This window comes from Scyliorhinus torazame, chromosome 2 (genome assembly GCF_047496885.1).
Source record: "Scyliorhinus torazame isolate Kashiwa2021f chromosome 2, sScyTor2.1, whole genome shotgun sequence".
Taxonomy (NCBI): domain Eukaryota; kingdom Metazoa; phylum Chordata; class Chondrichthyes; order Carcharhiniformes; family Scyliorhinidae; genus Scyliorhinus; species Scyliorhinus torazame.
The window spans coordinates 390,742,508-390,769,764 of NC_092708.1; the positions used below are offsets into that span (position 1 = coordinate 390,742,508).

General features: G+C 46.7%; 1 protein-coding gene across 8 annotated transcripts in view; it reads right to left on the reverse strand.

Moving 5' to 3' along the window:
- Window positions 1-27,257, reverse strand: part of dicer1 (dicer 1, ribonuclease type III) — a 178,682-nt gene that overhangs the window by 43,854 nt on the left and 107,571 nt on the right. For all 8 annotated transcript variants that reach the window (XM_072494192.1, XM_072494186.1, XM_072494193.1 and 5 more), the window contains 3 exons: window positions 21,104-21,209; window positions 11,785-11,960; window positions 268-1,063 (listed from right to left, as the gene is read on the reverse strand). In XM_072494192.1, coding sequence (XP_072350293.1) covers window positions 268-1,063; window positions 11,785-11,960; window positions 21,104-21,209 — 1,078 coding nt within the window. The remainder of the gene's footprint in view (window positions 1-267; window positions 1,064-11,784; window positions 11,961-21,103; window positions 21,210-27,257) is intronic.

Sequence of the window (27,257 nt, forward strand, 5' to 3'; positions counted from 1 at the left end):
TCGATTTTTCTTTGGCAGTGGGAACGTTGAGAGAAATAAAAGAGCTTCATGTAAACCAGTGATCTGAAGTGACCTGACACTGGGTTTTATTTTGCATTGCAGAAGACTACCTGCTTATAACACTGCATTCACGTTTAAACCATCTTGAATATTCTTCCTGAATCAGGGGAGCAGAGGAATAGACAAAAGTCGAAAAATAAAAAAGTTGAAACTTGCAATACAAGTTTCAACCCACATGCCCTTTTAAGTTACAGATTTAAAACTTACCTTCTTACTCCTCATGTAAGACAGCCGCCCTTCATGAGCATCTGGATACGTACAAAACAGATACGTTGTGATAGCGTGTTTTAAGAATGAATCGCCAAGCATCTCCAGGCGCTCCAAATTGAACCCATCGCTGGCATTTGACAAGGTCAAAGCTTGGAGAATCAGACCGGGGTTTGGGCCGAGGGTTTCGGTTGTATATATGCCAGGGGGGCAGTCGCCCGAATCCAAAATCCATTGCGGAATTGCCAGAGGCTCTGAGGAATTGCAGGAAACCGCCTCTTTCGAGCAACAATCTGAGGTAGACTTGTTAGTAATTCCGTCTAGGTTATTACTTTGTAGATTACATTCAACTCGGGGCTTGGGCTGGTTCTCACTGTGCTGTGTGTTAAGCATGGGAACTGAGGTAGCTGGTTGTACGAGTAAGTCATGCCTGTAGGAATTAATTTGATTTTGATGGCAAATGCAACCTTTACTTAGCAGTTCAGCATTTCCATTGGTTAGGTTTTCGGTACAAACTATGCCATTTACTAGTATTGTGCTCTTGGTGACTTTCTCAGCGCTGAAGACCTTTTTGGGCGACAGACTCTTAGTGGATGTTTTGCTGTTCGTAGGCGGCTGATGAAGGTTTTCCAAGAAAGAGCTCTCATTGATAGCATCTCGATGTGCAGCATCGTCAGGGACTACAGTTGTGCTGTGCATATAGTAACTATCATTTTCATCTGTACAGGAGCTGGTTGTCAAAATATAAGCTTTGCTGTCTATAGACTTTTTCCACCCAAAGTCTAGGTTGGGATACCTAATACAACAGAGATCACAAGTTTACAAAATAAAAATCAATACATTTTGCACAAATAAACTCAACTTCCCCAGAAGGGAAACTCAGAACTTTATCAAGCCTTACCACTTTCATCTCGAGGTCCTTCAGACAACATTAAGGACGTGATTCTCCCAAAAAATTTCTAAGTTATTTGTAGCGGTTTTTTCAGGGAGGTCCCCACCCCAATTATTATACTTAGTCACTTTTTTGGGCTATGGGGAGATTTTCACCAGTTTAGCCCACACTTAGAATTTCGTTTAGCACTGGGGAGCTGAACTCAGATCAGGCCGCCATTTTGAAAGGGTGCCCCGGTCTCCAAGTGAGCTTGTGGGTCCCTCACATCCCCCACCCATGGGCAATGTCACCCCCCCCCCCAAGTGAGGGTACCCCGCTATGGGGCCCCTGTAGGGTCTCCCCTCTTCAGTCCCCTCCCCCCACCCCCCAAGTCCCTGACAGCAACCCCCCTCCCCCTTCCAGGACCATCACCCCCAACCTCCTGGAGGCCCCTATTTACCTGCCCTGCACTCCCCACCCTTCAAACACCCACTCCCTCCTACGCAGGTAAGTCATCAGTAGGTTTATGACCTACTCTCGTGAGCGTCATTTGTTCTCACCCATTTGGGCCAGGGTTCAGACTCTGACGTCTCGCGGGACTTCGGAGAATCCCAGGAGGCACGGAGCCGTTGGGAGGTTCGCTGGAAGCCTTTACCGGCATTCTCCGTACGCGTTGCGCTCAAGCGAGAGCACAATACGGCTGGAGAATCGCACCCTAAGAGTCAACCATATATGTTGGGATTTGAGTTACATGTAGATCAGACTGGATAAGAATGGTACATTCCCTTCTGTGAAGCACTTTAGTGACCAGTTGGGATCTCATCACTTCCAAATAATTATATTTATTGATTAAGTTCCCATCTTCCCATGGTGGAATTTTCTGGGTCAGTGTGATTACCATGCAACTTCCTCCCACTCCAGCACTGAAAGCAATAATCCTACTGACTCCTACTCTTTCAGTCTATTGCAGGGCCACAAAGATTTGGTCTTTCCCCTGGAATCAACGGGCTTTTATAATCCAAAGTTTGATGCCATCTAACTATGGCTTCCTTTTCTCTTCTATCCTTTTCAACCTGGCTGTCCTTAAATCCCTTGGTTCGACAGTCAGATTTCTCAGTGCACTACATATCAAAATTATCCGATTTCTATACCCTCAACTCCATAACCTATGATTAAATTGGATGTGTGGCACTTGAGAGTATGACAAGTCATCAATAGTTGATAGTTTTCAAATTAGAGACTGCATCACAACGTAGAACGTCTTTAGAAACATAGAAAATAGAAGTAGGCCATTCGGCCCCTTGAGCCCGCTCCACCATTCAATGTGAGCAGCAATATGGGCAGCACAGTAACACAAGTGATTAGCACTGTGGCTTCACAGCGCCAGGGTCCCAGGTTCGATTCCCTGCTGGGTCACTGTCTGTGCAGAGTCTGCACGTTCTCCCCGTGTCTGCGTGGGTTTCCTCCCGGTGCTCCGGTTTCCTCCCACAGTCCAAAGAATTGCAGGTTAGGTGGATTGGCTATGATAAATTGTCCTTAGTGACCAAAAAAGGTTAGGATCGGGTATTGGGTTACGGGGATAGGGCTTAAGTGGGTCGGTGCAGACTCAATGGGCCGAATGGCCTCCTTCTGCACTGTATGTTCTATTTTCATGTTCTATGTGACCATGGCTGATCCTGTATCTCAACGGCATACTCCCACGCTCTCCCCATGCCCCTTGGTGCCTTTTGTGCCTAGAAATCTATTTAATTCTTAAAATAGATGGTGACTTGGCTTCCACAGCCTTCTATGATTATGAATTCCACAGGTCCACCACCCTGAGTGAACGTATCTCTTCTCATCTCAGTCCGAAATATCATACCCAGTATCATGAGATCATGACCCCTTGTTCTAGACACCCCAGTCAGAGGAAACAATATCCCTACATCGAGTTTGTGCAGCCCTGTCAGAATTCTATACATTTCAATGAGATCCCCTCTCATTTTTCTAAACTTCAGAGATGATAGGCCTGGTCGACCAAATCTCTCCCCATACGACAATCCTGTCCTCCCAAAATCAGTTTGGTAAACCTTCGCTGCATTCCCTCTATGGCAAGCATATTTTATCTTGGACAAGGAGACCAAAACTGCACACAATACTCAAATCCTCTTGCAATGAAAGACAACATTCCATTTTGCCTTCTTAACTGCTTGCTTCACCTGCATGCTTGCTTTCAACGACTGGTGCGCAAAGACTCCCAGGTCCCTTTCTACATCAACATGTCCCAATCAATCACTCTTTAAATAATACTCTGCCATTCGGTTTTTACAACTGAAATAAATAACTTCACACTTATCCATGGTTTACTGCATCTACCGTGCATTTGTCCACTCACAATTTGTCTAAATTGCCTGGAAGCCTTTACTTCCTCTCCATCACTCACAATTTCACTTTGAAATTTCAGCACAGCACACTTGCAAATATTACATTTGATTCCCTCATTCAAATTGTTGATTTTTATATACAAATGTTTACATTATATATCTTTTGTTGAATCGTTACCTCAAAGAATTCAAATGATGAAGTTATTGTAGTTACAGGTTTTAACAAGGTCATTTCAAGATTTCCATTCCCATAAAGACATAACAGGAAAAAAACCCAAAGGATTCCACACAGATTTGTGCTTTACATAAAGGTACTGTGTTTAATGAATTTATTGATGCGTCACTGATAAGGACCAGCCAGTCTAACTGAGCTCATGAACTGAAGCAGATCTGCCCATTTTATAAAAACAGTCACACAGGGATGCCGTATCTTTGCCCGTTTGCCACCTCTTATGTTGTAGAATTGCCAAGACTATGCTCAACGTCAAAAGCCGTGTACCCACTAATATGCATCTCTCTCAAATTGTTGATACGAAGAGATCATGCTCTTCTGATGTAGCATTTATTCAACAATGAAACAATAATGCAGTGTAAGTTTACAAAATTCAGGCCAACCCATGAACAAGAGTGTAATTAAAACCAAGTTTGGGGAGAAGGAACTACCTTGCCTCATCGCCAAGTATTATATTGTCAGGTTTCTGAACTGAAGTTCAGATATCACTGATTATACAGCGCACTTTCATACAGTGAAAACACATCTGTTTTTTCCTTGCATTACTTAATGGAGAACTCTTCATAATAGCTGCAGTCTTCCCAACAAGTGTGGTGAACCCAGACTTCAGCTGACTGATGCAGCGATTGCTGAAGCCTTCAGGCGTGCTTCAGTCCAACCAATCACTTAAGTGAGCAAACATTTATACAAGTAGTCGGGATTTTGTTGTAATATAATCTTCAGGCTCTGATGGCTAGATGACATAATGTTAACAAGCCTCAAGCTAAATTGTACATATGCTATGTATAGACCCTCCCTGAAGCTTGATGCTAAGTTAATTCTCAGAGAACTACATACAAGGTCACCAGGATGAAAACCCTCTCAAATGAGAGGAACTCACCTAACAGAAGTTAGCATTCTAAAATTTAAAAAGCATACCTTGGACATTACACAATCAGACACCAAGGACGAATTTCAAGGTTGCAATAAAATCGGAGGGTCCAGATGACGTTATAAACCACTTAATATGAGCCTTCATGGTTTTAGGAAGTCTGAACCCCTTCTATTAGATTAGAGTCCTGTAAATTCCTTCCCATGAGAGTTGCTATTTTGTATAATACAATAATCACTATAAAAACTGTTGCATTGCTGGTGTTTACTCTGGACTGTTACCAGCATTCCTGATTTGAACTTCATCTCCTATGTCAACTGTAGTGGCGCTTGGTCCAAACATACTTACTACGATGCAATCTGATACTTTCAAATGCTATAAGTTAAGATTCATAGGCTTTCAGAAGAATAAGCTGTTTCTTTCAATAACTTCTAACTGAAGCTCAACGCAGATCCTGAATAAACTTCTGGACATATTCAACATTACACTTTGCTTTGAAATTAATGGGTACATTTATAGGGTAAAGGAATTAAAAGACTCAAGTGTTGTGTTTTTCATTCTACTCTCGGTTTGTTGTTTTAAAATAAATAAATACTAATTTTCCCTTTAGTTCTGATCCAAAGCACCCATGTTCAATTCCCTGGCCAAGAGAGAAAACCGGCTGGCCCTTACGTGTGACAACAATAAATTCATTAAACCCACAACTGCCGTTCAATAAGATTGCGACTGACCTTTCACTTCCTCCACCTCCAGTCCCATCATAGCCCTTGCTGACCCCTCAATCCCCCTTGAAGAAATCAATGAAATGTTTCCACCTCCGGGTGAACCCTCTACTGACCCCGCAAAGTGAACTTGACTTTCTCCAACCTCAGGACTGGCAGGTCGCTCAGCCCCTGCCTTTGGGGCTCAGAGTCCTGCCAACAAAGCAGATCCCATCTCCAGGCAATCAGGGTGGCAAAGGCCAATATACCAGCCTCTCTTCCACCCCCCCCCCCCCCCGGATCTCCAGACACCCCAAATATCGCCCCCCCCACAGACTCCCAGACACCCCAAATATCCCCCCCACAGACTCCCAGACACCCCAAATATCACCCCCCCCACAGACTCCCAGACACCCCAAATATCCCCCCCCCCCCAGACACCCCAAATACCCTCCCAGACACCTCAAATATCCCCCCACGGACTCCCAGACACCCCAAATATCGCCCCCCCCACAGACTCCCAGACACCCCATTATCATCCCCACCGGACACCCCAAATACCCCCAGCCACCTCAAATATCCCCCCCCACAGACTCCCAGACACCCCAAATATCACCCCCCCCCAGACACTCCAAATATCACCCCCCCAGACACCCCAAATATCCCCCCCACAGACACTCCAAATATCCCCCCCACAGACTCCCAGACACCCCAAATATCCCCCTCCCAGACACCCCAAATATCCCCCCCCCCCCACAGACACCCCAAATATCCCCCCCCAGACTCCCCAAATATCGCCCCCCCCACACAGACTCTCAGACACCCCAAATATCGCCCACCCCCCTCCCCCACAGACTCCCAGATCTTCTGGCACCCCAAATATTGCTCTCCCCCTCCCGCCCTTCCCCCCAGACTTCCGGATCTTCCGACACTCCAAACTCATGGCCACTGCCACATCCAGAACCTCAGATATAATAACATCTGAGAATCCCTGCCAGAACCCCTCAGTCTTGGACAAGCCCAGTGGATGTGATTCGTGGGCCTAATGCACCATTCTAAACTGAATGAGACTTAGCCTTGCATACGACAACAACACTTATCCTGCAACACCAGAGGTGGCAGCCCCGGGAAGGAAGGCACCACTTTCCTCATGAAATTCCTCACCTGCAGACACCTAAAGCCATCCCCTTTGGGCAACTCGTACAATTTCTCCAATCCCGCCGGCACAAACAACGCATGCTCTCCATCCCAAAATGTTGCCTGCACTGACCTCACACCCTTCATGCCGACATCACCACTGGGCTCACGATACCAAGTTGGCGAGAACAGAGGTGCCAACAACAGAGCCCTCACCTTGTTCCACCACACAAGGCTGCCTCCACCGCCCCAAACTGACCTCTCCTACACAGCCCAATTCCTCACCATCACAATATTCGCCGCCCAATAGTAAATTCAGCAACAGCAGCAGACCCCCACCCCACCCGCCGGGTCTTCCCTGTCCACACAAACCCCCAAATTATCCTGTTAACCTTCCTGAAATCAGACTTGGGGACGAAGATAGGGAGGTTCTGCAACACGAACAGAACCTGGGTAGCAGTGTCATTTTCACCATCTACACGCACCCAGCCAGCGACAATCCACCTTCACCCAGCCACCAATCGCGCCAAGTTCAATTTGTGCAGCTGGGCCCAGCTCTGCGCCACCTGGATTCCTAAATACCTAAAGCGCGCCACCCACCACCCTGAACGCAACCCCCCTAATCTCCTCTCTTGCTCTCTAGCATTGATTGGGAACATCTTACTCCCCCCCCCCCGATTTATACCGCGATGACCAGCGACATTCCCCCAAAATCTCCTTAATCCCTCCAATGCTGCCCACCAGGTTCGAGACATGTAATAAAAAATCATCCGCGTATTGCAAAACCCTATGATCCCCACCACTACCCTGCTCAATATCTCGACTTCCTAAGTATCATTGCCAATGGCTCTATTGCCAAGGCGAAAAGCAACTGGGATAGCGGGCACCCCTGCCCCATCCATGATATAACCCGAAGTACCCCAGTTTGTCAGAACGCTCACCACCAGCGCCTTGGAGGACAGCCAAACCCAACCTACAAACCCATGCCCAAAACGCCCCAGCACCTCCAACAAGTACGTCCATTCAATCAAAAACCTCTTCTTCATCCACCGCCACCACTACTTCTACTTCCTTCCCCACCGAGGGCATCATAATTACATTAAGTTGACTGCATATTTGCCGACAACTGCCTTCTCTTCACATCTTCTGGCTGGTCCTCCCCATCACCCCCGGCACACAGTCATCAATTCGCGATACTAGCATCTTCACCGACAACTTTGCATCAACTGCTCTGGGTCCTTATCTTTCTTTAAAATCAGGGAGATGGAAGCCTGCGACAATGTTGCACGTCCTCACCAGCAGCGGCCTCAGCTCGGCACCAAACCTTTTATAAAACTTTACTGGGAACTTGTCCGGGCCCTGGGCCTTCCCTGCCTGCATCGGATCCATGCCATCCATCATTTCCCTCAGCCCAATCGGGGACCCCAGCCCCTGCTCCCTCACCCCCGTCACCTTAGGGAACTCCAACCCATCCAGGAACTACTGCATTCCCATCTCCCGTCAGGGGCTCCGACTCATACAGCCTTCTCCAACAGGCCTCAATTGTCTCATTCACCCCCTCCGGATCCGTCACCACCTTACCTCTCTAGTCCCTCACCCGCTCTCGCCGCTGCTCGCTCCCTCAACTGGTGGGCCAGCATCCTGCTCGCCTTCTCCCCGTACTTGCACACTGCCCCTCTTGCCTTTCGCAACTGCCCCAATACCTTCCCAATGGACACAAATTCAAACTCCATCTGGACCCTCTGCCTCTCCCTTAACAGCCCTTCCTCCGGCAACATCTTCCGATTCACCCTCAGAATCCCATCTGCCAGCCTAGCTCTCTCTCCCACTCCACCCTATCCCTGTGTGCCCGAATCAAAATAAATTCTCCCCAATTACCACCTTGCGTGCCTCCCACAGAGCGGCGACTGTGATCTCCCATGTTGTTCCACTCCAGGTAGCCCTGAATGGCAGCCTTCACCCACTCAGACACCCCCTCATCTCTTTCGCCATCGCCAACACCCTCGACCGATCCAGACCTGGATCCAGGACAGTATTGAAATCACCCCCTATAATCAGCCAATGCGCGCCCAGGTCCAGGATCATTCCCAACACCCACCTCATAAACTCCACGTCATCCCAATTGGGGACACGCATTCAACCGACCACCGGCACCCCCTGCAACTTCCCACTGACCATCACATGCCTACCCGCTCCCCGGATCGGAGCAATGCTCCCCAACTCAAAAGCCACCCTCTTATTAACCAACACCGCCACCCCCGTTGTCTTCATGTCCAGCCCGGAGTGGAACATCTGCCCCACCCATTCTTTCCTCAGCCTCGTCTTGATCCCCCAGCTTCAGGTGCATCTCCTGCAAAAACACAGCGTCCGCCTTCAGACTCCTCAAATGCGTGAAAATACTCGACCATTTAAACCGCCCATTCAGCCCTCTCATATTCTATGCGACCAGCCTGGTCGGGGGGCTCCCCGTCCCCCTCCCCTGACGATCAGCCATACCCCTTTTTAAGCCAGCTCCCAGCCCTCCAGGCCCGTCCCCGGCTGTGCACGGCCATCTCTCCCTTCCCACCTGTGCCACACCAACTACACCAATGTCAGCAACTCTCCCCCACCTCCCAAAAAGAAAACAACCCCATCGTTACCCCCCCTTCACTCCTGTTAACTAGCCCACCCGGCTAGCCTGGTGGCCCCCACCAAAGGCCTGACTTCCCCTCCCCCCTCCAGTTCACCCCTCTCCCACATCCCCCAATCCTCCCAAACACCAACAGAGAAACAAAAGGCACACTCACCATCCCGCTCCCCTGTTGAAACCCACCCCAAATTGGCCATCCCATGTGCCCCACAATGAACACAAAACGTCTCTCCAAAATGTCAATGTCCTCACATTCCTCCCAGTCCATGGTCCCTCAAAGTTCATCGCCTCCTCTGGCGAGTCAAAATAAAATTTCTGCTTTTGATGCGTCACTCAGAAGCAGGCAGAGTACTGAACCCCAAACTTCACCAAAGAGAGCTGCCTTTATCCGGCCCTCCACTTCGCCAACTCCGCACCCAGTCCTGGTTAATCCACAGCTCACTCCCTTCCCAGGTCCATTTCCTGGTCTCCTTTGCCCACTTCAGAATTTTTTCTTTGTCCAGAAATCGATGCCGTCTCACCACCATCGCTCTCGGTGGCTCCCCCCCTTGTGGCCTCCTTCTCAGCGCTGTGTGTGCCCGATTCACCTCGAAGGGCAAGTCAGAGACCCGTCCCCCATCAGCTTCTCCAGTATGCTCACCACATATTTCGCAGCCTCCGCTCCCTTAATGCCCTCAAATGCTGCCTCCTGGAGAAGTTCTCCAGGTCCAATTTCTCTCTAGCCTCTTTTGACTGCTCCAACACCAGCCCCATCTCCATCTTCAGTGAGGCCAGCCGATCCTCAGGCTCCCCTACCAACTCCTGCACCTTCTGAATCACCTGAGCCTCCTGCCTCTGCTCCACATGCTCAGTGGCCGCCCTGAGCGGCTCCACCATCTTGACTAAATTCTCTAAAGCCTCTTTCCTCACCAGCTGCCCCGTCAACCACAGGGGGGGTGGGGCCCTTGCCGTCCGCCATCTTCACCTGTGGCGCACCACAAGAACTCCCCTGTCCCCTGTTCCCTCTTTCACGTGGCACTTCCCGTCTACTGATCCATACACTAGCCTTACCAGAGATGTATTAGCTTCCCTGGGCACTCATACACCACACCATTTGGATAGCACGGTGGCACAGTGGTTAGCATTGCCGCCTCATGGCGCCGAGGTCCCAGGTTGGATCCCGGCTCTGGGTCACTGTCCTTGCGGAGTTTGCACATTCTCCCCGTGTTTGCGTGTGTTTCGCCCCCACAACCCAAAGATGTGCAGGATAGGTGAATTGGCCATTTAAAATTGCGCCTTAATTGGAAAAAAATGAATTGGGTTCTCTAAATTTTTTTTTTTTTTTTTTATAAAAGTACCACACCATTTGGGTGGGGAAGGACCGAAGAAAATCCACCTTGAGCAGGAGCCAGCAAATGAGTGACCGCTCACTCCGTGGCTGCTACCGGAAGCCCCGTCCTGAATATTTTCAATGGCGAAGCATCCATAGCCCTTTGGGCTCCAGAATTCCAAAGATGGACAACCCCCAGTTGAAATTTCTTCTCACCTCAGTCCTAAACTGCAGACCCTTTACTCTTAAACTGTGACACATGTTCTGGATTCTCCAGCCAGAGGCAGGCCATGATCATCCAAAACCAACTCTGCTAGGTGACCCATGTGCTTGGGATGCGTGAGTCCCGATTGTCAAAGCAAATCTTCATCGCTCAGCTCAAGGAAGGCTCCCTTACAAAAGGAGAACAAAGGATGCGCTTCAAAGACACACTGAAGGCTTATCTCAAGAAATGCAACATGGACGTCAATGCCTGGGAGTCCCATACTCAGAAGAGACCTACTTGAAGGAATTGTCAGGCTGGAGGGACACAACGAGAACACCTGACAGCAAGAGGAGGCTGAGAAAGGAATACCAGTGATCTAAGTCCAAGGAACAATACCAAATCTGGGGGCTGGTTTAGCACACTGGGCTAAATCGCTGGCTTTCACAGCAGACCAAGGCAGGCCAGCAGCACGGTTCAATTCCCGTACCAGCCTCCCTGAACAGGCGTCGGAATGTGGTGACTAGGGGCTTTTCACAGTAACTTCATTGAAGCCTACTTGCGACAATAAGCGATTTTCATTTTTCATTTTCATTTCAAATCCCAGAACGAGATGGGGTTCTAGGATCAGGCTCAGCAGCCATGCAAGGACGCAGTGAACCCACGACCGGTGGCAAGGACTTGCGGAGGATGAAAATCATACTCGTTAGCGAGTGATCGTCGAAGACGACTCCTGGCATCAATCCAGTTAAGCCCTTTAATAATTTTGCGTTTCATGGAGATCACCTCACATTCGAAGATGTCGTCTTTGGGATAAGAGGTTAAACCAAGATGTCCCATTTGCTCTTTCAATTGGATGGGAAAAAAAACCCCATGGTATTAATTCCAAGTAGTGCAACCAACAAATACACATCTTGCTGTCTTTTACGGAATTAAGACCCATGGGGAACAGGTGGGAAAAAGAAGTTGAAGCCCAAGATCATCCACGATCACATTGAATGTTGAAGCAGGCTTGATGGGTCATATCCCTGCTCCAATGTCTTAGCATCGCGAGACCGAGCTGTATTTCCCAACTACAACAGTGACTGCACTTCAAATGTCCTACACTAGCTGTAAAACGTTTTCAGACACCCTGAAATTGCTAAAGGCACGACAGCAATACCACACTCTTTTCTAAAAATAACAAACATAAATATACACACCTGAAGTTTGAAGGAAGAGCTTCAATTCCCACACCCGCCTCCTTTGCTGTTTGGGCTCTCAACTCTTCCGCTGTTAACAGACAGTGCAGTCGATACAGAATACTGGGAAGGCAGACTGCCTTTCTCCACAAGGAAGCTGGGATTGGATGAATAGCACAGAGTTCTGGGACAAGAATCTTTTGAGAGAAATAGAGCAGAGTTAACCAAACTGCACATTTAATCTCCATTGGAATGAAGGCAGCAGATAATAATAATCATCTTTATTGTCACAAGTAGGCTTACATTAACACTGCAATGAAGTTACTGTGAAAAGCCCCTAGTCACCATATTCCAGCATCTGTTCGGGTAGAGGAAGAATCCAGAATGTCCCAATTCACCTAACAAGCATGTCTTTCGGGACTTGTGGGAGGAAATCGGAGGACCCGGAGGAAACCCACGAGACACGGAGAGAACGTGAAGACTCCACAAATAGTGACCCAAGCCGGGAATCGAACCTGGGATCCTGGCACTGTGAAGCAACAATGCTAACCACTGTGCTACATTGCCGCCCAATATAACACGAAGCAGCAATGTGGTAAAAATTCTCAGTCCTTCTAAACATTCTATTCCTTTGCTTTGATTTCTATTTCCAGCTGTAGTAATGAAAATGCACAACTGGAGTGCTAAAACATCTGTTCTAAGATGGAGCAGGAGAAATAAACTGTATACTTGTTTGCATCTTTCTTTTTTGGGGTGACTAAGAATCTCCGGTTACATTTCTGTAACATCCTTTTGAAAAAAACAATTCCTGGCATTTCCCCCCCGCATCCATTGTCAAAATATCTACTCATGTATATAATGAGATGCAGACAGGCAATGATTGACACGGGATGACCTGTAAGCACACAACACAGTGCAGCCAATCACCAGACAGGACACTACCACTATAAAGCCAGAGGGCACTAGATTTCCCGCTCTCTCGGGACCCAGCCACTGAGACAGTCAGAGTCCATGAGTTAGCAAGTGCAAACACCATGGGTAGCCAGTAAGTCTGGTCAGGCTACTACAAGGTCTCCAGTCAGTTCAGTATAGTGTCCACCCACAGCTGAACATGTATATCAGTTCCATCGTTGAATAAAACCGTGTTGGATCTTCTCCAGTGTTAGATGTCTGTTTCTAGCTTCCCTGCATCGGGTGCAGTCCACATCGAACCTACCTGCCTAACACATCTTTGCGGAATTATTTGCCCACGTGACTGATGGCCAGTGTTGGTAAAATAACACTTGTTTTTTTGTGCTGCATTCGTGTCAACAGACTTTTTCAAAATAGTGTTATGAATCTTTTGCATCCACCCGAGAGAGCTTGGTTCATTATTATATCCAAAAGGTGGCACATCTGTACCTCTATTGAGTGGGTCTCAAAGATAAAAGTCTGAGGGATCAGAACTGTATGGTGATATGGATAAAGACGAGCACAGTAGGACAGGGAAGAATACGGAGTTTAATAAAAAAACATAGTTGCAAGGGATAGAAGTAAATAAAGAAAATTAAAGGATCTTTATTTGAATGCACAAAGCATCTGCAATAAGATAGATGATTTAGTCGCACAAATAGAGGTAAATGATCATAGTAGCAGGAGACACGTTCCATACCAGCAATCGACAATAACTTAGGTGCCAAAAAGAGAGGGTAATTTAGGGAAATTAATATCAACAGTGATAAAGTATAGGAGAAACTTGAGACTAAAACCAGACAACTCTCCAGGACCTGATGGTCTATACCCAAGAGCTCTAAAAGAGGTCGTGGATGTGCTAACAATGATTTTTCAAAATTCCTTAGATTCAGCAATTGTTCCACACGATTGGATGTTGGCAAATGTTATACTGCTAAAGGAGGGAGAGGGGAAAAAACTGGTTAACAGGCCAGTTAAGTTAGCTTATCAGTTGTTGGGAAAACACTGGAATCCATTATTAAGAAAGTCTTAACAAGCATTTAGAAAAAGCATAGTATGATTAGAATAAGTCAAAATTCTTTTCCCATAGGGGAATCTTGTTTGATAAATTTATTAGAGTTCTTTGAGGATGTAACTAGTTTTTTGAGGATGTAACTAGTATGATAAATAAAGGGGAACCAGATGTAGTAGACCTGGATTTCCAAAAGACATGTGATAAGGTGCTGCACAAAAGGTTAATTGGCAAAATAAGGGCTCATGGATTGGGAATAATATAATAGCATAAATAGAGGATTGTTCAACGTATAGAAAACAGGAGGAGAATAAATGGGTCTTTTTCCAAGTTGGCAGGCAGTGAACAGTGGAGTGCTGCATGGATCAGTGTTGGGGCTTGGCTATTTACAATCTATCATATCTTAGATGAAAGATAGAAATTAGAGCAGCAGTAGGCCATTTGGCCCTTTGAGCCTGCTCCGCCATTCAATATATCATGGCTGATCCTCGGTCTCAATGCCACATTCCTTGCTTTCTCCTCATACCCTTTGATACCATTAAAATGTTAAAATAATATGTCTTTCTTGAATACATTGCGACTTGGCTTCCACAGCCTTCAGTGGTAGAGAATTCCATAGGTTCACAGCCCTTTTGAGCGAAGAACCTTTTCCTCACCTTAGTCCTAAATGATCTATCCCACATCCTGAGAGTGTGTCCCCTGGTTCTAGATTCCTCAATAGGGAAAACATCCTCCCTGCATCTAATCTGTCCAGCCCGGTTAGAATTTGGCTCCCCCTCATCCTGCTAAACTCTAGTAAATACAGGCCCAGTCGAACCACTTTCTCCGCCTAGGACAGTCCCACTAACCCAGTTATCAGCCTAGTGAACCTTCGCTGCACACTTTTATGGCAAGTATACCCTTTCCTAGGTAGGGAGACGAAAACGGCACGCAAATCTCCAGGCACGGTCTCACCAAGGCCCTGTACAAGTGCAGTAAGACATCTCTACTTGCGAATTAAAATCCTCCTGCTATGAAGGCCAACATACTACCACTTGCCTTCCTAATTGCTTGCTGTGCCTGCCTCTCCACTTTCATTGACTGGTGTACAAGGGCACCCAGATCCCTTTGTGCATCCACACTTCCTAATATATCCCCATTTAAATAATATTTTTCCTTTCTGTTTTCACACCGAAGCGTATAACTTCACATTTAGCCATGCTGTACTGCATCTGCCATGTATTTACCCACTCACTCAACTTGAATAAATCACCTTGAAACCTCCTTGCATCCTCTTCACAAATCACAATTCCACCCAGTTTTATCTTTGGAAATATTACATTTGGAACAGACAGAAATGTATATGTTTACTGATGAGATGATAGCAAAGTAAATGGAAAGGTATGTAGTGGGACACACAGACCGCAGAGAGATATAGACAGGCTAGGTGAGTGGGCAACATAATGGTAGAAGGAATGTAAAACAGGGAAGTGTGAAGATGTTCACTTTGATCATAAGAATAAAACAAAAGTAGAATATTTCTCAAAAGGTGAGAAAGTTATATGTGTTGATGCTCAAAGAGACTTGGGGATGCTTGTAGAAGGAACACAAGGCTAGCATGCAGATGCAGCAAGCAATCAAATTTTGACCTTTAATCCAAGGGGACTGGATATGAGTAAATAAATAAACCTTGCTGTAGTTAACAGGGTTTTGGTCAACATCTGGACTAGTGTGCAGTTTTGGTCTCTACATTTCAGAAAGGATATACTTGCATTGAAGGTTCATTAATTTGGTCCCTGGGATGAGGGGGTGGTTTTATGATGAAAGGCCAAGTAAACGGTCTTTTTTTTCTCAGGAGTTTAGAAGAATAAGGTGATCACAGTGAAATCTACAAAATACTGAATGGGCTTGATAAGGTGGACACAGAGATTGTTTCCATTGGTCAGGGAACCTAAGCATAGGGGCACAGGATTAGGAAAAAAGGTAGTTTTAAGAGATTTATATTTGTATTGGTAAAAATTAGAAGGTATCGTTTAAAGTGTGTTTAACTTAATGTTTCTGGACCAAAGACTCGGTGTGTGAGGTGACCGTGACCAGATCAGAAGGAAGCAAGGAAGAAAGAGCCAGCAAGAATCACCTTCACAAAGAGGAACCAGAGGGACTCGGGGATCGGATCTACAGCTTACCAAACCACCTTTACGGGAAGTATAGTCGAATCCTGGGTGTTTCTTGTATATAATTTATGGGTTAACTATATTTAATAAAGTGTGTTGCATTAGAAACAAAACTTAATGTTTCTGTGCCTGGAAGGGTAAAACCTAGTTCGATTCATGCTGGGCAAAGGTAGAATGTGTGAGGGTTGGTTTCAATTACAAGTGTGATTCTATCATGCTTAGAGAGAGCTACAGTTTAAAGAGTAAATAAAGCAGCAGTGGTTGCTTATCAACTGGAACCTTGTAAGGCTTTTAGTTTAGCTGAATTTGATTGAATTGGGGATGGGTAGTCAGAGAGAAGGCAGCTCAGCTCTCAGCTCTGCTTGAAACAGTTGGTTTTAGCAGGCTAAAGAGGGAACGTCTCTTTCAGCCTTGCTAGAAGAAACGGCATACATATGGAGCAATGGTTAAGATTTGCGAAAATTTGTGAGAAATTACTAACATTTGAAATAATTGTGGAAATCAGTAGCTGGACGTCAGAGCTTGTGTAAAAGCCTTTAACATAGAAAATAGGAGGAACTGTAGGGTATTTGGTCCTTTGAGCCTTTTAATATCATGGCTGATGATACAACTCAGTAACCTGTTCCCGCTTTCCGCCCATATCCTTTGATCCCTTGAAGACAAAAGGAAATCTGAAGGGAAGGGTGAAAATGAAATCTTGATGATAGCAGCAGATGGAAAGCATAATTTGAAAGATGATTTGAAAGTGGAATTTGAAATCACTTGTGTGGCAGCCGGAGTTCAGTAAGACAAGGTGGCTCGTGGTGTATGAATCATCTAGGGGGAATTTGAGGAGAAATTTGCAGACATTAATTTGGGTCAGAGGAGTGCGTCTTACCAGAGTCACCTTGTGTGCTTAAGGGACTTTGTGGGTTAATTGTATCTTATGATGTACTGTGTAATCCAGATTAATCTTAATATCGGTGTGTTATTGTTAAACTAAGTGGGGAGAAGGAGTACTGTATTACAATCCAATTTTTTATGTTTAATAAATGTTAGATGTTTTTTCTTGTTGTTAAAACTAATTAACAGTCCTGTGACTCTGTTCTTACGTGTTTTATTAAAAATAAGTAAAAATTAGAGTCTTGTGTGTCAGGGTTCTATTTTGGGATCTTCCCGTCCAATTGGGATCGTAATAGACGGTCTGAAGATAAGGGGCGGGATTCTTGCGTAATCGGCGGGGCGGGCAACTCAGGCGGGACGGAGTGGCATGATCCACTCCGGCATCGGGCCGCCCCAAAGGTGCGGATCGTCCGCACCTTCAGGGGCTAGGCCCACCCCGGATGGTTTGCGCAACGCCAGCCGGCGGGAAAGGGGCTTAGTGCCACGCCGACTGGTGCCGAAGGGCCGGCGAGAGTTGCCGCATGCGCGCGAGTGTGGGCTGGTGTCATCCCCGCGCATGTGCAGAGGGCTTTGCTTCCACACCGGGAATGGCGGACCGGTACAGCCTCCGGTGCAGAAGGATAGAGTGCCCCCACGGCACAGGCCCGCCCGCAGATCGGTGGGTCCCGATCGCGGGCCAGGCCACCGTGGGGGCACCTCCCAGGGCCAGGTCCCCCCATGCCCCCCCTCTCCAAGAACACCGGAGGCGGCCCACGCCGCCAGGTTCCGCCGGTAAGGGACCGACTCCAATTTACGCCGGCGGGACTGGTAAAAGACGGGCGGGATTCCGGCCCATCGCGGGCCGGAAAATTCGGGCAGCCCCGGGGCCCATTGAGTCACGCCCGATCCCGCCATTCTCCAAGGCGGGCAGCACGACTCACACCGGGCCGATTTTTTGGGGCCCGGAGAATTTGGAGGACGGCGGGGGCAGGATTCACGCCGAGACCTGGCGATTCTCCGACCCGGCGGGGGGTCGGAGAACCCCGCCCAAGATGTCAAATGTTTAGTTCTGAGATGAGGAGAAATTTCTTCACTTAAAAGGTCTCAGATTATTTGGAATTCTCTATCCCAGTTGGTTCTGGATGCTTCGTCATTGAGTAAGTGTCTCAGGGATACTAGGGATTACGGGGAGTGGGTAGGAAAATTGAGTGGAAACCCAAGATCAGTCATGATCACATTAATTGGTGGAGCCGGCTCAATGGGCTGTGTGGTCTACCCCTGCTCCTATTTCTGATATTCAAGCCTAGTTTTTCTGGACTGAAATTTCTGGAATGGTATTTGAATCCACAATCATCCGGTTCAGGTGGGAGAGCTAACTACTGAGCCATTGTTGGTGCAACACCAACAATGTTACATATGGGGCTGGTTTAGCACAGTGGACTAAACAGCTGGCTTGTAATCCAGAACAATGCCAGCAGCGCGTGTTCAATTCCCATACCCGCCTCCCCGAACAGGCGCCGGAATGTGGCGACTAGGGGCTTTTCACAGTAACTTCATTGTAGCCTACTTGTGACAATAAGCGGTTAATATTATTATTAGTTTGCCTTTTGAGTCTGGGTCAAACAATTCGAGGTACAGCCCAGACAAAGAAAAACAGCCAATCTGACATACAGCCATACATGTTACAAACTGAACGGGGCCTGCTCAAAACAGGATTCCTCTTGTACATTTACAGCTAGATGCGTGAGGGGAAAGATCACCATTTCCTCTTCCTTCAATGAGTGGGCACAAAATTGGCAAATTGAATTCAACGTGAGAGAAAGTGAAATTGTCAATTTTAAAAGAGAGAATAAGGAAGGTTATTTAAATAGAGAGAGAGACAGAGACTGTGGAAAGATGTAGTACAAAGGGATTTGGGGGGGGCCCTTGTTCATGAAACCCAGAAAGCTAGCACACAGGTGCAGAAGTCATAGGGATGGCAAATGGAATGCTGTTTGTTATTTCAAGGGGGCTGCAAAACTTGGTGTTGCTGCAACAGTACACGGTAGCAAACTTCATTGCAGTGTTAATGTAAGTCTACTTGTGACAAGAATAAAGATTGTTATTAATAAATGCAAATTGTAAAACCCGTTTGCCAATTTGGCTCACTTTTCAGTACTCTTGTCTCTGTTCAAATCCCGTGAGAGGATGTGAGCACAATCTCATCAGATTTCACTTGATAATAGAGGTACTGCTGCACTGTTGACTATCCTTTTATTAGCATTATTTAAAGAGCAGTGAGTTTTGAGCGACCTTCTCAACTATGTCATGTGAGAGTACCTTTAAGACATGGATGTTTAAGCAATGTACCTTTAAGAAAACAGTAATGTCAGAGAGTGGGTGGAGCTGAGGTCAGGTCAGTTTAGTTTTGCAGTTTGAAAAAGAGCTTGTGTGTGTGTGTTGCCAGAGAGCTGCAGTTTGGAGAAAAAGAGCTTGGGGAGTGTCTGTGTTTGCAGCGAGCTGGATCTCTGCCATGAAAGACTATCTCTGGATCATTTGGGTGATTTAAACTCATAATAGTAAAGCCTTTAACCTGATGTGATTCTGTTTAAAGGTGTTAAGTCTCTTGGAAGTTTGAAGGAACATTTTGAGGAATTATTTACTGTTGCAATATTTTCTGAGTTATCTTTGAAATAAGGGGTGTTAAGAGATCCAATGTTTAAGATGTTAAGTTGAGTTCATGGAATAAACATTGTTTTGTGTTTAAAAACCCACGTGTCCATAATTGTACTCCCACACCTAGGGAACAAGCCGTGTGCTAGGAAAAGCAACAAATACATTAAAGGGAGAGGTTGGTTGAACTCCATGATACGTTTTGGGGTTCTGAAAACGCCTCGTCCATAACAACTACCACTACCAAAAACAGATCAGCAGGTCATTAATCGCATGGAAACCTGTGCCATTATCATTCTTCTCACTCCCAATTTCAAATGATATTTTGGGGTAAGAAACAACTTGCTTTTTAGAAGAGATTTGCATCGACTGAAAGCCAGTTTTTAAGCCGCTAGGTGTCAATCAAAAGTCCAGGTTATATGAGGATAACATAACTGCAGTCATATTGCACTTAATTCATCTTTGATTCAAAAAATACTATTGCTGAATAAACTTGGCCCCTGTTCCTAAAAGTTGAATTGCTTACCGACAGTGCAGTCAGTATTAATGTTGCACAACTTAGATCAATCAGGCCTTTAACTGCATTAGGTGGATAATACAAAAGGTTGGGCTCAATTCTAAATTCCTAAATTTAAAGGTCATAATTACATAAATGTTTTTTAAAAAACCTGGTTGCAGACCAAACAATATCTCATGATAGGTTGGAAGATTTAACCATTTCTTAAAAAAGTCATATTCTTAGAACCAACAGCAGTCTACATATTAAAAGAGGATAAGGCGGCACGGTAGCACAGTGGTTAGCACTGCTGCCTCACAATGCCAGGGACCCGGGTTCGATTCCCGGCTTGGGTCACTGTCTGTGCGAAGTCTGCACGTTCTCCCCGTGACTGCGTGGGTTTCCTCCAGGTGCTCCGGTTTCCTCCTCCAAGTCCCGAAAGACATGCTTGTTCGGTGAATTGGACAACCTGAATTCTCCCTCTGTGTACCCGAACAGGCGGCGGAATGTGGCGCCTCGGGGCTTTTCACAGTAACTTCATTGCAGTGTTAATGTAAGCCTACTTGTGACAATAAAGGTTATTATAATTATACTCGGCTTATCTGATCTGTGCCACATGTTTGCTCAACTAATCTAAAGATATTACACATCATCATTAACCTGCTTTTTTCTCATAGCCCAGTATCAACCTTTGTAGTGGTGTTGGTCCCAGCTTCTGAATGTGATAAAGCATTCCAGAATATATCAGGTTGGAACAAACAATCCTGTTCTAGGGTTCTGTTTGAATGGCTTCTCATCAAAGACCAGCATCATCTGATTAAAGACGAGTTGGTCCAGCACTCTCCCAGACTCAGCACCTCATCCACGTTTAGACAGCAGACTGTCCAGTTTTGCACAGATTTGCACAATGCCCTAGGTACAGGTTCTCAGTTGATATGTTATACTTTGTGGGAGGGCTTTGGCAGGCTGAGCTTCACGTTCATACACAAGGATGTGGGCATTTCCACAAGCCACTGCCAGGTCCATCCCCATTATTAACAATAAAATCATCCAGCCAGATCAAGTAACACCTAATGCTAGATTGAGCGTCAGAAAAGAAAGCCCATTAAGATACCCCACAACTGTAACTAGGTAGAAGCCTCACCCAGTTCACCGTTGGAACCCGATCCAATTTGCAGCCATGCCATTAAACAATGGTGTCAGTGTCCTACATACCTGTTTGTTTTGCAGACTCTCCCATTTGGCCTTGCGCTTCTCTGCACTACTTAAAGGAAGTGCCTTTCCTTTTTGATTCAAGTGTCGAGGGGTTAAAAGATTCAGTCTGAGAAAGGGATACAGATAGTCCCGTTACAAAGTAATAGGTCAGAATTTCTGTACTTTGATTTTAGCATGTTGAATTACTAAATATAATCTGCAAGGTATGAAATGTTTGGATACATTAAAATTTTTCTCGATCTTTATAAACTATGGCCGTTAGCCCAATAGCAACCACATATCCAAATTCACAGAATATATTGATAGGTAGCTTAAACATGTGTGTTAACACCCGAATAGGAAACAATGCTGATGGCTGTCAGACTGATTATGCTGGCGTGCATCTGTGCGTGTCTAGGTATACATAAAGCATGTGGTAAAATGGACAGCAGAGACTTCCAGTTGTGGCGTGTAGGTGGAGGTCGCATCGTTGGTGGCTCCTGCCAGAGTAATCTTTTTTAGGCCTTTTACACCCAGTTTTTGGAGAAAATTATTTTGTGATAAGTTGTGGGAAGGTCTGGGGCATTTATAGAATGTCAAAACTCAGAAAGAAGAATCCAGGGAAAAAATGAGCGAGCGAAAGTCTGTCGCTGAGCGTGGTGAAGGGTGCAGTGGGAGGAACGATGGCGGGACAGAGCCAGGAACATGGTGCTGTTACTGGAAACCCATCAGAGGGTAAATGACCAGATAATAGTAAGGAAGGGGCTGTAATCAACCCGAGAGATACTTTGTGCGGGGCCGCACTGCCCTGTTCTGAATATGGGATCAAAAGCGTAGGAAGGAAGGGGTGAGGGTAGAGGAACACAGGAGAGGGTGAGGAGGAGGATGGCAGGAGGTGAAACCAGACAGTGAGCGAAGGGTGGACACAAAGCCAACCCCAGGAGGGGGCCACCACACTTGTGGGAAATCTAGCACTAAGAGGCAAAAAAACCATAATGGGAGTTATGTACAGGCCTCCTAACAGTGGTCAGGACCGGGGGCACAAAATGCACCACGAAATAGAAAGTGCATGTCAGAAAGGCAAGGTCACAGTGATCATGGGGGACTTCAATATGCAGGTGGACTGGGTAAATAATGCTGCCAGTGGACCCAAGGAAAGGGAATTCATTGAATGTTTACAGGTGGGCTTTTTGGAACAGCTTGTGATGGAGCCCACGAGGGAACAGGCCATTCTGGACTTAGTGTTATGTAATGAGCCAGACTTGATTAAAGATCTTAAAGTAAGGGAGCACTTAGGAGGCAGTGATCATAATATGGTAGAATTCAATCTCCAATTTGAAAAGAAAGGTAGAATCAGATGTAAAGGTGTTACAGTTAAATAAAGGTAACTACAGGGGCATGAGGGAGGAACTGATGAAAATCGACTGGGAGCAGAGCCTAGTGGGAAAGACAGTAGAACAGCAATGGCAGGAGTTTCTGGGAGTAATTGAGGACACAGTAGAGGTTCACCCCAAAGAAAAGAAAGGTTATCAGAGGGGGGATTAGGCAGCCATGGCTGACAAAGGAAGTTAGGGAATGCATCAAAGCAAAAGAGAAAGCCTATAATGTGGCAAAGCGTAGTGGGAAGTCAGAAGATTGGGAAGGCTACAAAAACAGAGGATAACAAAGAGAGAAATAAGGAAAGAGAGGATCAAATATGAAGGTAGGCTAGCCAGTAACATTAGGAATGATAGTAAAAGTTTCTTTAAATACATTAAAAACAAACGGGAGGCAAAAGTTGACATTGGGCCGCTCCAAAATGACGCTGGTAATTTTGTGATGGGAGACAAGGAAATAGCTGAGGAACTAAATAAGTACTTTGCGTCAGTCTTCACAGTAGAAGACATGAGTAATATCCCAACAATTCCAGAGAGTCAGGGGGCAGAGTTGAATATGGTAGCCATCACAAAGGAGAAAGTGCTAGAGAAACTAAGAGGTCTAAAAATTGATAAATCTCCGGGCCCAGATGGGCTACATCCTAGTTCTAAAGGAGATAGCTGAAGAAATAGTGGAGGCGTTAGTTATGATCTTTCAAAAGTCACTGGAGTCAGGGAAAGTCCCAGAGGATTGGAAAATCGCTGTTGTAACCCCCCTGTTCAAGAAGGGAACAAGGAAAAAGATGGAAAATTATAGGCCAATTAGCCTAACCTCGGTTGTTGGCAAGATTCTAGAATCCATTGTTAAGGATGAGATTTCTAAATTCTTGGAAGTGCAGGGTCGGATTAGGACAAGTCAGCATGGATTTAGTAAGGGGAGGTCGTTCCAAAAGGCCTTTGGTAAGGTGCCTCACGGGAGACTGCTGAGTAAAATAAGGGCCCATGGTATTCGAGGCAAGGTACTAACATGGATTGACGATTGGCTGTCAGGCAGAAGGCAGAGAGTTGGGATAAAAGGTTCTTTTTCGGAATGGCAACCGGTGACGAGTGGTGTCCCACAGGGTTCAGTGTTTGGGCCGCAGCTGTTCTCTTTATATATTAACGATCTAGATGACGGGACTGGGGGCATTCTGGCTAAGTTTGCCGATGATACAAAGATAGGTGGAGGGGCAGGTAGTATGGAGGAGGTGGGGAGGCTGCAGAAAGATTTAGACAGTTTAGGAGAGTGGTCCAAGAAATGGCTGATGAAATTCAACGTGGGCAAGTGCGAGGTCTTGCACTTTGGAAAAAAGAATACAGGCATGGACTATTTTCTAAACGGTGACAAAATTCATAATGCTGAAGTGCAAAGGGACTTGGGAGTCCTAGTCCAGGATTCTCTAAAGGTAAACTTGCAGGTTGAGTCCGTAATTAAGAAAGCAAATGCAATGTTGTCATTCATCTCAAGAGGCTTGGAGTATAAAAGCAGGGATGTACTTCTGAAGCTTTATAAAGCATTAGTTAGGCCCCATTTAGAATACTGTGAGCAATTTTGGGCCCCACACCTCAGGAAGGACATACAGGCACTGGAGCGGGTCCAGCGGAGATTCACACGGATGATCCCAGGAATGGTAGGCCTAACATACGATGAACGTCTGAGGATCCTGGGATTATATTCATTGGAGTTTAGGAGTTTGAGGGGAGATCTAATAGAAACTTACAAGATAATGAATGGCTTAGATAGGGTGGATGTAGGGAAGTTGTTTCCATTAGCAGGGGAGACTAGGACCCGGGGGCACAGCCTTAGAATAAAAGGGAGTCACTTTAGAACAGAGATGAGGAGAAATTTCTTCAGCCAGAGTGGTGGGTCTGTGGAATTCATTGCCACAGAGGGCGGTGGAGGCCGGGACGTTGAGTGTCTTTAAGACAGAAGTTGATAAATTCTTGATTTCTCGAGGAATTAAGGGCTATGGAGAGAGAGCGGGGAAATGGAGTTGAAATCAGCCATGATTGAATGGTGGAGTGGACTCGATGGGCCGAATAGCCTTACTTCCGCTCCTATGTCTTATGGTCTTAAGGTACCCCCCCCATTAGAATAGTCATCTGGAACATCAGGGGACTTAATGGCCCAGTGAAAAGATCCAGAATGTTCGCCCACACGAAAAGTATGAAAGCTGACATAGTCTTCCTCCAAGAGACGCACCCGAGGGAGAAGGACCGACTGCGGGTAAGGAAGGACTGGGTGGGATAGACCTACCATTCCTGCTGAGGGACGAGAGCCAGGGGGGTAGTCATACTGCGATGAGGACGATTTTGGACCCAGGGGGATGGTACGTCATGGTCAGCAGTGTCCTGGATGGGGCACCATTTGTCCTGGTGAACATGTACGCGCCCAATTGGGGCGTCACGTTTATAAAGAAGACCGTGGCGGAAATTCCCGACGTCTACACCCACCAAGGGGTGTAGGGGGGGGGGGGAAAGAGTTTAACTGTGTACAGGACCCATGGACAGACAGTGGGCCCATGGTACGTCACTCACCCAGGGAAGGGTTTCTTCTTGTCCCAGATACAGTTACACCTGGATTGACTTCTTTGTAGTGGGGAAATCGGTGCTAACAGGGATAGTAAGAGCGGAATACACCACAATTGTGATCTCTGACCACACTCCACACTACATGGATGTGAGGTTGGAGACGGACTGTGCCCAACACCCCCCATGCAGGTTTTTAATTTTTAATAATCTTTATTATTGTTACAAGTAAGCTTATATTAACACTATAATGAAGTTACTGTGAAAATCGCCACGTCACCAGCTCCGGCGCCTGTTCGGGTTCACGGAGGGAGAATTCAGAATGTCCAATTCACCTACCAGCCCGTCTTTCGGGACTTGTGGGAGGAAACCGGAGCACCCTGAGGAAACCCATGCAGACACAGGGAGAACGTGCAGAACGTTGCACACTACCCTCTTGGCCGACAACCCTTTCTGCGTGAAAATATCACAGGCCGTAGACAAGTATATTACTGATAACAACCGGAATGGGAAGGTCTCCCCCTCCACCCTCTGGGAGGTGCTGAAGGCTCTGATCAGGGGTGAAATTATTGCTTACAAAGCACGTAGAGATAGAGAAGAGAGGGTGGCTAGGCAACAGCTAGTCGACTCCATACAGGGAGGTAGGCCAGCGATACTCCCAAGGCCATGACTGTAAGCTCCTGCCGGAGAGGAGGAAGCTACAAATGGACTTTGACCTGCTGTCCACAAGGAAAGCAGTGCACCAACTCTGCCAGGTACAGGGGAACGTATAGGAGCACAGAGGCAGTTGGCTCACTAGCTGAGAAAACAGGCAGCCACAATGGAAATAGCAGAGATTAGAGACAGCAGAGGCAAACTAGCAGCGTAGCCGGAACAGGTCAATGAAGCATTCAAGGCCTTCTGCCGGGGGCTGTACATCTGAGCCTCCCAAAGGGGATTAAGCAGATCCTCGATAGACTGGACATGAGAGTTGTGGGGGAGGATAGGAAATGGGGGCTGGAAGCACCACGAGAGCTGGGAGAAGTCATGGAGAGCATGAATTCCATGGAGTCAGGGAAGACGCTGGGATTAGGCAGATTCCTGGCAGACTTCTACAAAACATTTGCGATGGCACTGGCCCTGCACTTGAGAGAGAGGGTCATGGACTCGCTGGCGAAGGGCACCCTGTTACCTAAGCTAGCATCAGCCTCAATCTTGCTGATACCGAAAAAGGATAAGGCCCCAACAGAATGCGGGTCCTACAGACCCATTTCACTGCTCAAAGTAGACTCGAAAATACTGGCCAAAATCCTAGCCAGGCGACTGGAGAACTGCTTACCAAAGGTGGTGACAGAAGACCAGACGGGTCTGTTAAAGTAGACAGCTAACATTGAACATCAGGTGCCTGCTGAATGTAATAATGACCTATTCCAGGGAGAGAACACCTCGACACAGAAAAGGCCTTCGGCAGAGTCGAATGGAAGTACCTCAGAGGTACTGGAGCAGTTTGGGCTTGGAACGGGGTTCACCGCCTGCGTGAAACTCCTGTACAGGGTGGCTGTGGGTCGAAGAGAGAGGGAGCGAGAAGAGAACCCTGGGATCGCCATAACGCCCTACAAAGAACGAGAAGCATGGGGGGGGCCTAGCCCTCCCAAGCCTGCAATATTACCAATGGGCAGCAACAATGGAAAGAGTAAAGGGATGAATAAAGGAACCGGAAGCTGAATGGGCAAGAATGGGATATTCCTTCAGGCCCTGGCCACGGGAGCGCTCCCATCCCCACTGACTAGACATTCAACAAGTCCAGTGGCGATAGCCACACTCTAACCAAGCCCACATGTTCTGGTCGTGCTCCAGGCTTGTTGGCTTCTGGACAGCCGTATTCCAGGCGATGTCCAAGGTTGTGGGGATGAAGGTGAAGCCATGCCTGAAAGTGGCAGTCTTCGGGGTATCAGAATAGCCAGAACTGTTTATGGGGAGGAGGGCCGGCGCCCTAATCTTTGCCTCCCTAATCGCCTGCTGGAGAATTCTGCTCAGCTGCCGACTGGCAGCACCACTCAAAGCTGCGGACTGGCTGTCCAACCTATCGGAATTTCTCCAAATGGAAAAAATCAAATTCACCATCCGGGGGTCGGAAAAGGGCTTTCACAAAACTTGCCATTCACCAACCTGTTCCAAGACCTGTTTGTAGCCAGCAGCCAATAAGCCAGGGGGTTCCCATGGTCCACAGAAGGACCACAGACACAAACAGAAAGAGGGGCGGGGAGGAGGGA